This window comes from Myotis myotis, unplaced genomic scaffold (genome assembly GCF_014108235.1).
Source record: "Myotis myotis isolate mMyoMyo1 unplaced genomic scaffold, mMyoMyo1.p scaffold_m19_p_8, whole genome shotgun sequence".
Lineage (NCBI taxonomy): Eukaryota > Metazoa > Chordata > Mammalia > Chiroptera > Vespertilionidae > Myotis > Myotis myotis.
Window position 1 is genome coordinate 41,356,981 of NW_023416390.1, and position 13,883 is coordinate 41,370,863.

Below are 13,883 nucleotides of genomic sequence, written 5' to 3' on the forward strand. Positions count from 1 at the left end.
CCCTTAATTTATGTCCCTGTGCACCATGGAACTGAAGAAAGGGAGAGGTGGTTTTCAGAAAATCTGTTCGCACTGTGGTAGCCATAGGTCAGTTCATCTCTCCCCTCCTTTCCGAAGCTTTAGCTGGGTTGCAGCTCTTGCAATGGTTTCTCTCTCCCTGAATTTCTTCCACACTCATGATTGGTACGGTTGACTTGGCAACCAGACAACACAGCCTTGTGATGAATTCTTGATTTGAAATTATGTATTGTTTAAGTGTCAGTGTGCTCATTTCTCATCTCCCCATTGGGGCAACAACCCCCAGGAGGGCAAGAACCATAGCTTATACCTTTTAGAAACCAACTCAATAGTGCCTGTGCGCAGTGCCTTGCACAGAGTCAGGTCTACTGTCTACTACACTGTTCAGCAATTTTATAATGATTTCAATACATATGCAGCCCTAGTTAAATCAGATCTAAGCATGTTTTGCATTTAAAATGAATCTTTCAGGAGCCCCTGCTCAGTGAGTATTTCCATCATCACCTTCTTTGAGAATTCTGTTAATGCTGGTTTATCAAATCCAAAGTTTTTTCCTCCCTCTTCCTTTGCCTGCATTCTCAGTCTGAAATGTTTCTTATCTGCGTCATCTTCCTGAAACTCTATGTTGTGTTGACTGTCCCTCCTTTTCTTTAGGTGAGAACCCAGCATTTTTACTCTACTCCTACCCATTGGCTCCTTCCCTGAGAGACAGGCAGCAGGAGGAGCAGAATAATCTGGGGCTTTGGAGTCACACGTGGTTGAAAATTCTATCTGCACTGAGGGAAACTTAGCTGAGCCTCAGCTTTCTGGGCTGTAAAATGTAGAGAATTGCACCCATCTCATAGGATTTATGTGAAGTCAAAACAAATTCGTTAGGTAAAGCACCCATCCTGGCCTTTGGCCCACCATAGGTGGTAATGAATTTGTCTTTTTAAAATATCTTCTCTTTATCCCCTCACCTTTTATTATTGCCTTTCTTCTCATTCCTTCCCCTAGATATAGATTTCTTTATATGTATCCTCCCTGAGCGGTCGCATCCATTTTATTCTCCCCAAAGATAATCCCAACTCTGTTTCAGTGCTTTCAGTCCTGAAGATTTGATAGCGGTTCAGCAATGAATAACGTGTTCCAGGGTCACAGAATGTCTTTAATCTTTTCAAAATCCCCACTCCTCAGAACACTCGCTTCTGCTGATAGTGCCACAGGCACACAAGGGTGAAATGCAAGCCCCTGCCGCCTGCCCGCCGAGCCCTATGGAATCCTCTGCAGCACCTCTTGAGTGGGCAGCAGCATCATCTCCCACCGGCACAACTTCCATGGTGTACAAGGACCTCTCCCACCTTCAATCTCTCGTAGCCAATTCTTTTTGCGCTTTGTCCCCTAAAGCACAGTTTGAATCATGTTACTTTCCTGATGAATACTCTTAAGTGAGTCCTCATTGCCTATAACTTAGGTTATAACTCAGCTCTTTGGTCAAAGCCTTCACCTTTGAGCCCAGAACTTACTTTCAGTCGCATTCCTCCACAATAAGCATCCTGTGCTCCCATCAAAGGAGACTAATCGATGTTCCAAGAACACACCCTTGTACTCCGCTGCCGCTGCCGTTGTGTCTTTTGTTCCCGCTGTTTCCTCCCCTATCCATGCTTTCCTCCTCACCCCTCCAATTTCTCCTTGTACTCTGGCCCATTCTGGAACACCCAGGTTAAAGACTTTGGACACTTGTTGATAAAACTGGCTCCTTCCTTGGTGCCCCTTCACCACCCTCTGCCTCCCCTACCCAATCCTTGTTTCCTCAGGCTCCTTCCCTGACTCATCCCCAGGGTCCTGCTGTAGCTTTTCTTCCCCCCAAACACGAGGTCAGCACTTTCCACACTGTTTTATCACAGAACACTTCTTAAAAATCGTAGAATTGAATACAGTACACAGACAGTACAGAGTGTATTGACAGACCAATTCATTGCTGTAAGAAACATTCAGCCACACCCTTTTATGAACTTGGCAATGACTGCATGAAGTTGGATCATCATACCATGTGCATATCACGTTTCTTCCTTTTTTTTTCTTGTGTTGCAACACAACATAAAGTTTCGCTTCTCACAGGTATAACCAAGAGAAAATGAAACATGAACCTTATTTTTATTGTTCCTTTGCAGGTTTTTTTAGAAAGTAAAAACTTTTTTTTTATCTTTGAAGTCCTCAGCTTTTTACTACTTCAATTTAGGCACCATCTGAGAAATATGACTCAGCTTTTTATTAAAACTTCCATTTTTCAGGCAGAGATCCATAGATATTAACTGTATGTACTAGGAATGTGTAATATGCAATAAAGGGTTAATAGCATCACAAAAATATGTTGAATTTATCAGATAGAGACCAGCAATCATTACAAGTGAAATATATTAACGATGGCAAATAATGCCTATGCTTCCCACTCATTCATGCATCCGGGGCCTCTCCATGCCAGGTCCTGGCATTCCCAGTAGGGCACAAATTCCACACAGGCAAATACTTGCATAACAACAAAGACTGTGTGCAGTGTGTAGTGTTTTGCTTACATATAAGGCAGTTTAGATTTAAAAGTCGGTAGAGTTGTTATTATTCTTGCTGTACTGCACTCATTAACATCTCCTGGACAAATGTAGTTTGGAAAACATTGTCCTTGTATACTTGCTTTCATTTAGATATTTTCAGTTATCACCCGCTAAGCCACAAATCTAACATCCTCCAAGAAAATTTACCTTGATATTGCTAATTTGGACAGTACTCAAATTTGCATTTCCACAGCTCCTGGCCGTCAGAGTTCAGTATGTACCAGGGAAGAAATGGTGGAAGGGAGGGAGGAAGCAGGGAATCTTACCGATTCTTACATTTCTGTAAATTTGATGTTTGTTGTGAAAGTGATAAAAGGTCAAGTTCACAAAATCATTTAGCATAAAATTTCTAATTTAAGTTAAATATGAGTATAATTTGAATGATTGAAGTGAGGGGTCAGTAGAGATAAAACAGGCTTTCTAGTGAGATTTGGCAAGTAGGAAATGTGCTTTTGTTAAAAAACATACTCTGAGACTACAAAAATAGTTACATAATTTTAAGATTACATATAGTCTAGACCAGTGGTCGGCAAACTCATTAGTCAACAGAGCCAAATATCAACAGTACGATTGAAATTTCTTTTGAGAGCCAAATTTTTTAAACTTGAACTATATAGGTAGGTTCATTGTCATTAACTTAATTAGGGTACTCCTAAGGCTTAGGAAGAGCCACACTCAAGGGGCCAAAGAGCCACATGTGGCTCGCGAGCTGCAGTTTGCCGGCCATGGGTCTAGACATACTCTTTTGCTACATTTAAAAATTTGTAAATTGTCAATTTATTTTCTGATTTCCCCTCATTCTTGGGTTTCATTTTTCTTGGTGCCAAACATCTAGTCTGATCAGTTAAGGGGAGAGGGCTGGGGAGGCCAGTGGAATTTGTCATGGCACTGTGCTGGCTTTCTAGCCTCAGTTTTGGTCATCATCTGATTATCTACCTTATGTCTGCCTGCTTTGGGGCCTAAATACAATCTAGAGTTGCTCTCTGGATCATAGAGAATCTATCATTTGATTATTTTACACTAGAGGCCCAGTGCACAAAATTTGTGCACTGGCGGGGGAGGGGGGGTGGAGGAGTGTCCCTCTGCCCCACTCGTGCCCTCTCACAGTCTAGGACCCCCCGGGAGATAACCACCTGCTGGCTTAGGCCTGCTCCCCGGGTGGCAGATGGCAGGCCCGATCCCTTGGTGCCTGCCCCACCTCCCCGGGTCACGCACACGGCAGGGCCGATCCAGGGGTGGGACGCCGCCCCGGGTCAGGTCGCACACGAGATGCCCCGGGTGGGTCGCACACAGGATGCCCGGATGGAGGCCGGCTGGGTGGGCTGGCTGATCGCTGCTGCAGCCCCCGACCACCGGGTTGGGTCGTACACGGACGCCCGCCACCCTGGGTTGCAGATAGCAGGCCCGGATGGCGGCAGGGCAGGTGGGATGGCGCTGTCCTGCCCTGCCTGCAGTATGCAAATTAGCCGCCATCTTTGTTGGCAGTTAATTTGCATACCATGCTGATTAGCCAATGGGAAGTGTAGTGAAGGTATGGTCAATTACCATGTTTGTCTATTATTAGATAGGATTATAACAGGTAAGTCTTTTTGAAGTAGATTCTAATAATTGTCCCGCTATTGTTCTATGACTAATATCACTTACCCTTTGTAATGAGGATAGATAGTCCTGCTTTCAGTGTAGTTTTATAGGGTTTGCTTTCAAGCAAGCTTATGCTTCTCTCTTTTCTTATCGCCTGACTTGGTGTCCTGATAGTTTCAAAGAAAGCATGGAGAAATCATCATACTCCGACTGGCTGATAAATAATAGCATTGCAGAGCTTGTGGCCTCCACAGGCCTTCCCGTGAACATCAGTGATGCCTACCAGGACCCGCGCTTTGATGCCGAGGTAAGAGGAGTCCTCGTCCTCAGGAGTCTAAAGGTTCGGTTGTCACTCTGTTGATGGTTTGCTGGTTGAAAAAGGGACATCATACAGATTGTCAGCAACCCTGGAGTTTACTGGCAATTCTTTTGCATTTTCTCCCTCTGATTGGATTGTGTGCATTGCCTACAGTTGATTGGCAGGAAAATTTCCTCTCTCCACCCTGATTTGTGGCAAAGTGGCTATTAATGTATTAGTCTGATGGTCTTTTATGATTTGGTACATTTTATATGAAATGCACCCATATTCATGTACCCATGCGTTAAATGTACCCATGTATATTTTATATTAATCATAATTAGTATTAAACTATGAAATAGCTAATAATGAAAATGTGTATATAACATAGTTATTTCCCAACACATACTAGAACAACTACTGTATTTTTAAAAATTTCTCCAGAGCAACAGTAAATTGGTTTGTTATTGTTTAATGTTAATCATTGTGCTGATATACGGAATATACTAAAGCAATATAGGCTCTGATTTGTAGAAGTTTAAAATGTGAGATAGTACAGAATATCATACAGATGAATTTACCCAAACTTAACAAGTGTTTTTACGTGTATTCAATAAGTTGTAAGTTTACTTTTAATTTACTGAAGAGTTAGGGAACCGAGATGAGTTAATGTGGCTGAAGGGCCGGGTGGATGAGGCTGGAGAGGGAAACAGAGGCCAGATCACTCAAAGAGGTGAAAGGCATGTTAAGACATTTAAGTATTTATCCTGGGCAATTGAGAACAGTAGTTGGGTTTTAAATGGGGGAGAACCAGGAGCTATATTTTAGAAAGATCACACTGCTACAAAACAGAAGGTAGATTAGTGATAACAACTGAACATTTAATCTGTGCTGGCCTGAGAAGTAGGTGTCATCATCCCCATTTTACAGACGCTGAGAGCTGGTCTCTGATTCTGGAGACAGGCAAGGATTCAGTCCTAGTCTCAGAGTGCACAGCCCTTATTCTCTTCCTTCTCTGTGCTATCTCCAGTGTGTGAGTAGAACATGGCAATGGCAGGGAACCCGGAATCTAAGTCTAATCTGTGTTTTCAGTCAGATCATCTTCACAGATCTCTGCAGGGAAATTTTTAATTCCCTAAACTCACCGCCTCTCTGCAATTGCCTGGAATTCTTTTTCTCCAGGCTACATCCTCCATGTATTTCTCTTTGTTATTGAACATCAGTTTCTTTCATGAACTCCCAGTTGGAGTTCCGTATTGCGTGTCTCTCCTGTGTGCTCCTTTAGCTGTTCCAATGCTGACTGCCCTCTAGCTCTGTTCGGTCTATTTCATTAAATCTGAATTTTGCGTTATCGTCTTTGGGAAAGCGCTTCTCCTTTAAGGAAGGCACCACTACCTTGGTTTTATGCCTGGCAGAAAGGAAATGATAATAGATGTCAATATTTGTATATGGTAGCATTGTGACTGGGCTATGCCTGATTTTATAAAGCTTGGCCTCTGGCTGTGTTTCTTTCCTCCTTAATTTTAGAAAATACCGAAGAATAGATTTCTAAACACAGTTTTATGAAGTGCTTTCAGTCTTCTATTATTAACATCAGTAATAACTGAACAAACAGAAAGGCTAGCTATGAAGAAACATCATAAATTGCCAATTTATTGTTACAATGTCAACATGTTAGATTAGATGTCAAGGGATGATGATTGCATGCTACCCCACATTATTGCACTAAACTTGGTATGGATTACTATTATTTTGCTCTTAGCTTTGGACCATGAAGTCAAATTTTGGGGAAGCAAAAAGAATCAACAAACTATACCATTTTAAAAAGTTGGTTCATAAGATATAGTGTGTAAAAGTATAGCACAATATGATTCAGTAAATACCCACCATCCAGTTTAAGGGAAAAAAAAGATCATTACTTTTGAGTTATTGTATTAATCTTCCCTAATCCCATCTTATTTATTTCCCCCCAGAGGTAACCACTATCCTAATTTTAATTTAATGTTTCTTTGCTTTTCTAGACAGTTTTATCCCATAGATTTGAAACCCTGCAAAATATGTTGTTATATTTTATATGTCTCTAAAATTTCTACAAGTTAAGTTATTTACTGTGTATGGTTTTCTGTGGCTTGCTTTTTTGTTCAGCGTATAATCCCTAGTCACATGAATTTATAATTCATTCATTTATTTTCACTGCTGCAAAGTATCCCATTGTATGAATATGCCTCACTGTACTTATCTACTGTGTTGTTGATAGACATTTGAATTCAGTGTTTTGCTGTCTCTAAGTACACAGGTGCAAGAGGTTTTCTAGGGTCTATACCTAGGAGAATGACATGTTGGTCATAACTGATAAGCATCTTCACCTTTATAGGAAATGTAAGATTCTTGTCCAATCATTGTTCTTTTTTCTCATGAAAAACAGCCATGTAGCTAGCATAATTATGAGTAATATCTCAGGAATACTTCTTGCTAATACAATGTGGTGAGCTTGAATGTACCATATCCTTATGTCTATAGGCAGACTCTTAGCACGTCTCTTCCTGATTAGTGATGCAGCTTTTTACATTTTCTCACACTTAGCTTTCTATCCCAATAAGGGAGACTGCCCGATGATCCATAGAAACAACAGTGTGGACTGTTGAGCAAAAAGGCAACAATTATTTCTGTGGGATTGAGCATAAAAATTTCATGCCCTGATCCAGTCGTTAGAAGCAATGATGTCTGAAAACAGTAAACTGTGGTAGCTGAAGCAGTGGCTATTTCGTGAAATCACATTCTACTCTATGATAAAATGTGTATTTATTTTAGACTGTCATTATTTCTTGGGTTTCTACCTATGTACTTTCAATCTGCCACACAGCTAATACTAGATTTTAAATGAAAATCTTAAGATGCATTATATCATGATTTTTCCATGATGTGTTTGCATGGTACTTGAATTTAAAATTATTTTATGTTTCTCTTCTTATGCTGAAGAAAAAAAATGGAAAGGAATTTATCAATATAAATGGAGATGAGAGAAGGGAGAGGAGAGTGAGAGAGATGTGGCATTTAGTAGATCTGTCCTATAATGTGTATAGATGGTGTGTGTGTGTGTGTGTGTGTGTGTGTGTGTGTGTGTGTGTGTGATGTATCACACCAGAAAAATCAAAATTATTTACCTGCTTAGGCTCTCTTTCTTCTCAAGTATATTTTTCCCCAGTAACAAATGCCAGCTGTTTATATTAATAATGAATGAAATGGGCCCTGACCAGTTTGGTTCAGTGGATAGAGCATCGGCCTGTGGACCAAAGGGTCCCGGGTTCGATTCCAGTCAAGGGCATGTACCTTGGTTGTGGGCACATCCCCAGTAGGGGGTGTGCAGGAGGCAGCTGATCCGATGTTTCTAACTCTCTATCCGTCTCCCTTCCTGTCTGTAAAAAATCAATAAAATATATTTTTAAAAAAATAATGAATGAAATGGACTTCAGACTGATCCACAGCCCTCCCCAAGAGGCTAAAAGGATGAAACTTTCTCCCCACAAAGCCTGATGGTGTAGATCAGTGGTCGGCAAACCGCAGCTTGCGAGCCACATGTGGCTCTTTGGCCCCTTGAGTGTGTCTCTTCCACAAAATACCACGTGCAGGCGTGCATGTACAGTGTGATTGAAACTTCGTGGCCCATGCGCAGAAGTCGGTTTCGGCCTGGGCGAGTCTATTTTGAAGAAGTGGCGTTAGAAGAAGTGGGGGGTGTCGGTTGGTCTGGTGACGGGAGACGCGGTGCAGGCGGGCCGCCGGATACACAGCGCGGGGGAGGTGCGTGATTCATGCACGAGTTGAGTGAGCCAGTCAGCCAGCAGTCTCATGTGCAGTGGTTAGTGCTGGTCGCGTCCGCAAATCGCTCACGGGTGACAAAAGTACCTACTTGAAGCATAAAGTTACCTGTATTTTTCAAACCAGCTGCAAATCCTACAGGTATTTTTGTCATCAATTTAAGAATTGTAATTATTTTGTGTTGGTGGCTTTATTATTATGAAATGAAACATTTTTTTAGGTGCCCTGTTTGACGTGGCTACAAAGAAGAAGCAAAGAAAAACGGAAGGCGAAAACCGTGAATTTAAAGTTGAATGGACTGAGACTTTCTCGTTTATTCAAAACTTAAATGGCCTTCCTACCTGTCTTTTTGTCAGGAAAAATTGGCACATAACAAGAAATCAAATTTGGAGAGACACTTTACAATTAAACACGTGTCATTTAGTACTAAATATCCTGTCGGTGATGCAAGGAAGAAAACAGTTGAGGAACTTCAGAAGAGTCAAGAAAAATCAAGTTCTTCACTTGTGCACTGCTGGTGGGAATGCAGACTGGTGCAGCCACTATGGAAGACAGTATGGAGTTTCCTTAAAAAACTGAAAATGGAACTCCCATTTGACCCTGTGATCCCACTTCTAGGAATATATCCCAAGAAACCAGAAACACCAATCAGAAAGGATATATGCACCCCCATGTTCATAGCAGCACAATTCACCATAGCTAAGATCTGGAAACAGCCTAAGTGCCCATCAGTAGATGAATGGATTAGAAAACTGTGGTACATCTACACGATGGAATACTATGCTGCTCTAAAAAGGAAGGAACTCTTACCATTTGCAACGTCATGGATGGAACTGGAGAGCATTATGCTAAGTGAAATAAGCCAGTCAATGAAGGAAAAATACCACATGATCTCACTCATTCATGGATAATAGAGACCATTATAAACTTTTGAACAATAATAGATACAGAGGCAGAGCTGCCTCAAACAGATTGTCAAACTGCAGCAGGAAGGCCGGGGAGGGTTGGGGGGCAGGAGGTAGGGGGGTAAGAGATCAACTAAAGGACTTGTATGCATGCATATAAGCATAACCAGTGGACATAAGACATTGGGGGATAGGGGAGGCTAGGGGACTGTCTAGGGCGGGGGGATAAAATGGACACATATGTAATACCCTTTGTAATACTTTAAGCAATAAAAAAAAAAAAGAAAAATCAAGTTCTGTATTTAATTACTGGATACAATCTTCCAACAATGTTAATATTGCAAATTTTGTGGTTAGTCAAGAGATTGCTAAGAGAGGAAAACCATATACAGATGGCGAATATATGAAAAGTTGTTTTATAAATGAATCCGAAGAGCTATTTCGGGATTTTAAGAACAAAGCAGATATTCTAAAAAAAATTACAGAGTTACCATTGTCTGCTAAAACAGTGAAAGATAGAACAGTCAAAATGTCTTCAAATATAACCAACCAGCAAGTCGAAGATCTTAAATTGGTTTCAGCTTTATCAATAGCAGTTGACGAGTCTTGTGGCATAAATGATACAGCGCAAGTTTCACTTTTTGTACGATTTATGTCATCTACAGGTCCTAAAGAAGAACTTTTAGGATTATTGCCACTCAAAGGTCAAACACATGGAGAGGATATAGCAAATGCTGTAATTAAGAGCATTGAAAAACATCATATTCCACTCGATAAAATTGTCTCAATTTCAACAGATGGGTCGAAAAGTATGACCGGCGTCAGAAACTAGTTTGTTGCTATTTTGAAAGAAAAAATTAATCACGAGATACTTACTTCCCATTGCATCATTCATCAAGAAGTGCTTTGTGCACAGACATTTCCAGAAGAAATTTGCAAAGTTATGGAATTGGTGATTAAGATTATCAATCCCATTATAGCTAAAGCTCTTAATCATCGCCAATTTAAAGAATTTTTACTTGAAATGGAGAATAGTATGCAGATCTTCTGCTGCATAACAAGATACGTTGGTTATCAAGAGGAAATGTTTTGAAACGTTTCGCTTCCTTATTAACAGTAATTAAAGCATTTCTCCTTGAGAAGGGTGTTCACTATCCAGAAGTAAGGAACGATCAGTGGATCCAAAAATTTTATTGCATGGTAGACGTTATGTCTCATCTAAATCAGCTAAATCGTAAACTACAGGGGAAAGGAAACAGTTTTTTCGATGTTAGAAGAAGTTATTTCATTCAAAAACAAATTATCTCTTTTTGCTCAAGATTTTGAAAGAGAAACTTTGATTCACTTTCCAAGCCTGTTGAAACATCACCAAGAAAATAATTCTGATATTGACATTTGCTATTTCAAAACAACACTTTTACATATGAGGGAAGCTTTTCTCAACAGGTTTCAGGAATTCAGAAACAGCAAAGCGATGTTAGCCTTCGTTAAAAAACCTCTCAATACTACTGTAACAGAATTAAAATTTTCTCCCTTTAATATTGACATTGGCAACTTTGAAATGCAATTGCTGGATTTAAAAAACAAAGAACTGTGGAGCTTGAAATTTGAACATCTTTGTGCTGATATAGAAATACTGGAGAAAAACAAATGTGAACTTAGTTCACAGCACAAGTGGTCTGCTTTGAAAGACCTGGAGAAGGAAGATATGTTGATTTTTAGCACCTGGAATAGTATTCCTGACTCATATAATCAACTGAAAAAACTAGCGTTTGCTGTTCTTTCCTTATTCGGATCTACATATTTATGTGAACAATCATTTTCAAGCATGAACCTTATCAAGAGTAAATTGAGAAGTCGTCTTATTGATGAGAACCTGGAATCGTGCCTAAAATTAAAAACAACAACATACAAGCCTGACTTACCCAAACTTTCCAAGGAGATGCAAGGCCATTGTTCACATTAGTGTTTGTCAGTCATTGTCATGATTTAATTTTATGGATATTGTAAGGTAAATTGTAAGGAATTTAATTTTATCAATAAATAATATCGTTATTAAGTATAATATCAAGTTTTATTCAACGTACCTATAGTTTAACTAAGACTTAAAACTTTAAGTGAAGTTTATTAAGTTAATTTTAGGGAACGTTGTGGAGTGAAAGAAGATGTAGTGTCGAGGATTGAGAAAGGTACATTGAGATGGTTTGGACATATAGAGAGGATGAACGAAAGGAGATAGACGAAACAAGTATACAAGACGAGTGTGGATGGGAGAGTTGGAAGGGGTTGACCTCAACGAACGTACCTCAATCAGATTGAGGACGTTTTTAGCAAAGGTCAGCTTAGGAGTACCCTAATTAAGTTAATAACAATGTACCTACCTATATAGTTTAAGTTTAAAAAATTTGACTCTCAAAGGAAATTTCAATCGTTGTACTGTTGATATTTGTCTCTGTTGACTAATGAGTTTGCCAACCACTAGGGTTGGGGAAAGCTGAGCAGAATTGAGGGAAAGAACTGATGTGACCTGGTTGGTTATGGGAAGGAGGGTAAAGAAGCCAGAAGATTAAGGACGGCGTTCACTTCTCATTAGCATCGGAGGGAAACCTGGGGATACAGGAACCTGGAAGGGAGTGTAACACAGAAAGGATGGAGGGACAATCTGAACACAGTAAAATAAATTACCACCTAAGTTTCTCTTTCAAGAATAGATTCACGTGGTCTGAATCTATTCTTTTCTACACTCACTGAGAATTCTCTCTTCCCTTCCAAGTTTCTTCCACACCATAGAGAACCAACACGAAAGAGAATGGGAAGAAGCGTCAGATCAGAGATCATCTTGAAAGCCACCATCTCTGGCCTTGAGTGTCTTTGGTCCACTGATTTCTACTAAGGCCCATGAAGATTTTAACCAGAGAAGAATGATTTTGTGGAGTACATGAACATACTTCTTTCTACACCATTTGGGGAGTATGTTTTCTTTTTTTTTCTTTTTCTTTTTTTTTTTGGAGGGAGTCCATTCTCAATGTTTTTTTCCTTAGGAACTATTTCTTGAAATCAAACCCAATAGTAAAAAATCACCAGAAACCAATGAATAGTTCAACAAAGTTAGATTTATTATATTCTCTCCCTTGTCTCCTCCCTCCTGAGTGATTGTACTAAACCAACCGATACCAAAGTTGCATATGTGATGAATAAGGATCATTTACAACAGTGGTTCTCAACCTTGGCTGCACATTAGAATCACCTGGGAATCTTTTTAAAATCCTGATTTCTGGGCCTCATTCTGGAGGCAGCCAAGGTTGAGAACCACTGAAATAGATGAACCTGGTGTTCGATGAATAGAGAAGAAAGCAAGAGACATGGCTGACAACCCAAGATTCCACGTGGGAATGGAAGAAGGAGTGAAATAAGACAAGCCCAACATCTTATCTGTCCCCACATGTTAGTAGTGCCGAGTCATCACCCTATATGGTTTGGCTAAGTGGATAGAGCATTGGCTTGCAGAATAAAGGGTCCTGAGTTCAATTCCAGTCAAGGGCACATGCCTGGGTTGCAGGCTCAATCCCCAGTAGAGGGCATGCAGGAGGTAACCAATCAATGATTCTCATCACTGATGTTTCTATCTCTCTCTCCCTCTCTCTTCCTCTCTGAAATCAATAAAAAATATATTTTAAAAAAATGAGTAAGAGACCTTCCTGTCCTTGAGGAGTCCACAATCTAATTAGAAAAGAGGATCAGGGTGATTATTTCCATGCAATATGACTAGAACCATGACAGAGATAAGCACAGGATAACACTGGGCCCCAGGGGGTGGGGGGGGGGTACCTCACACAGACAGGAAAGGTAATTAGAAAGGCTCTCCTAGAGTACATGCCCTTGACCAGAATCGAACTTGGGACCCTTCAGTCTACAGGCCGACATTCTATCCACTGAGCCAAACCAGTCAGGGCTCTTCTCCTCTCTTCTTTTTCCCTAGTGGTTCTCAACCTTCCTAATGCCGCGACCCTTTAATACAGTTCCTCATGTTGTGGTGACCCCCAATTTCATTGTTACAAATTGAACATAATTAAAGCATAGTGATTAATCACAAAAACAATATGTAATTATATATGTGTTTTCCGATGGTTTTAGGCGACCCCTGTGAAAGGGTCGCAACCCACAGGTTGAGAACCGCTACAAGAAGGAAAGGAGAAAGGCAGAGGGTTTTGACTCTTTACCAAAAGGAGGGAAAAAGAACTCTACTTGGACACAGAGCAGTCCACGTAAGACCCCAGAGGCTTGAAATAGTGTACAAGTTGGGGAATTATGATGTGTTCCAGCCATAAAGTGAAAGAAAGGATGGAAGGAGATGAGGTTGGAGAAAGGGGTCCCAGGCTGTCCTCACATGGAAGTCATGACAAAGCCTCTCTTTCCCACACTCCCTCCTCACTCTTTTTCTCCCTTTTACCAGGTTCATCTATTTGCTTTAAAATAACCCCTCAATTGAAAATTAAAAACAGTTCTTTTTGAGGTTGTTTTATTTTCCCTCTAAAGAGCCCTGACTGGTTTGGCTTAGTGGATGGAGCATTGGCCTGCAGACTGAAGGATCCCAGGTTCGATTCTGGTCAAGGGCATGGAGAGGAGAAGAGAAGGGAGAGGAGAGGAGAAGGGAGAGGAGAAGGGAACTTCAAT

General features: G+C 40.5%; 1 protein-coding gene across 1 annotated transcript in view; it reads left to right on the forward strand.

Moving 5' to 3' along the window:
• The window catches only part of PDE11A (phosphodiesterase 11A), a 287,291-nt gene that overhangs the window by 131,249 nt on the left and 142,159 nt on the right, over positions 1-13,883 (forward strand). The window contains exon 6 of the mRNA XM_036320024.1: positions 4,365-4,497. Within this exon, the coding sequence (XP_036175917.1) occupies positions 4,365-4,497 (133 nt within the window). The remainder of the gene's footprint in view (positions 1-4,364; positions 4,498-13,883) is intronic.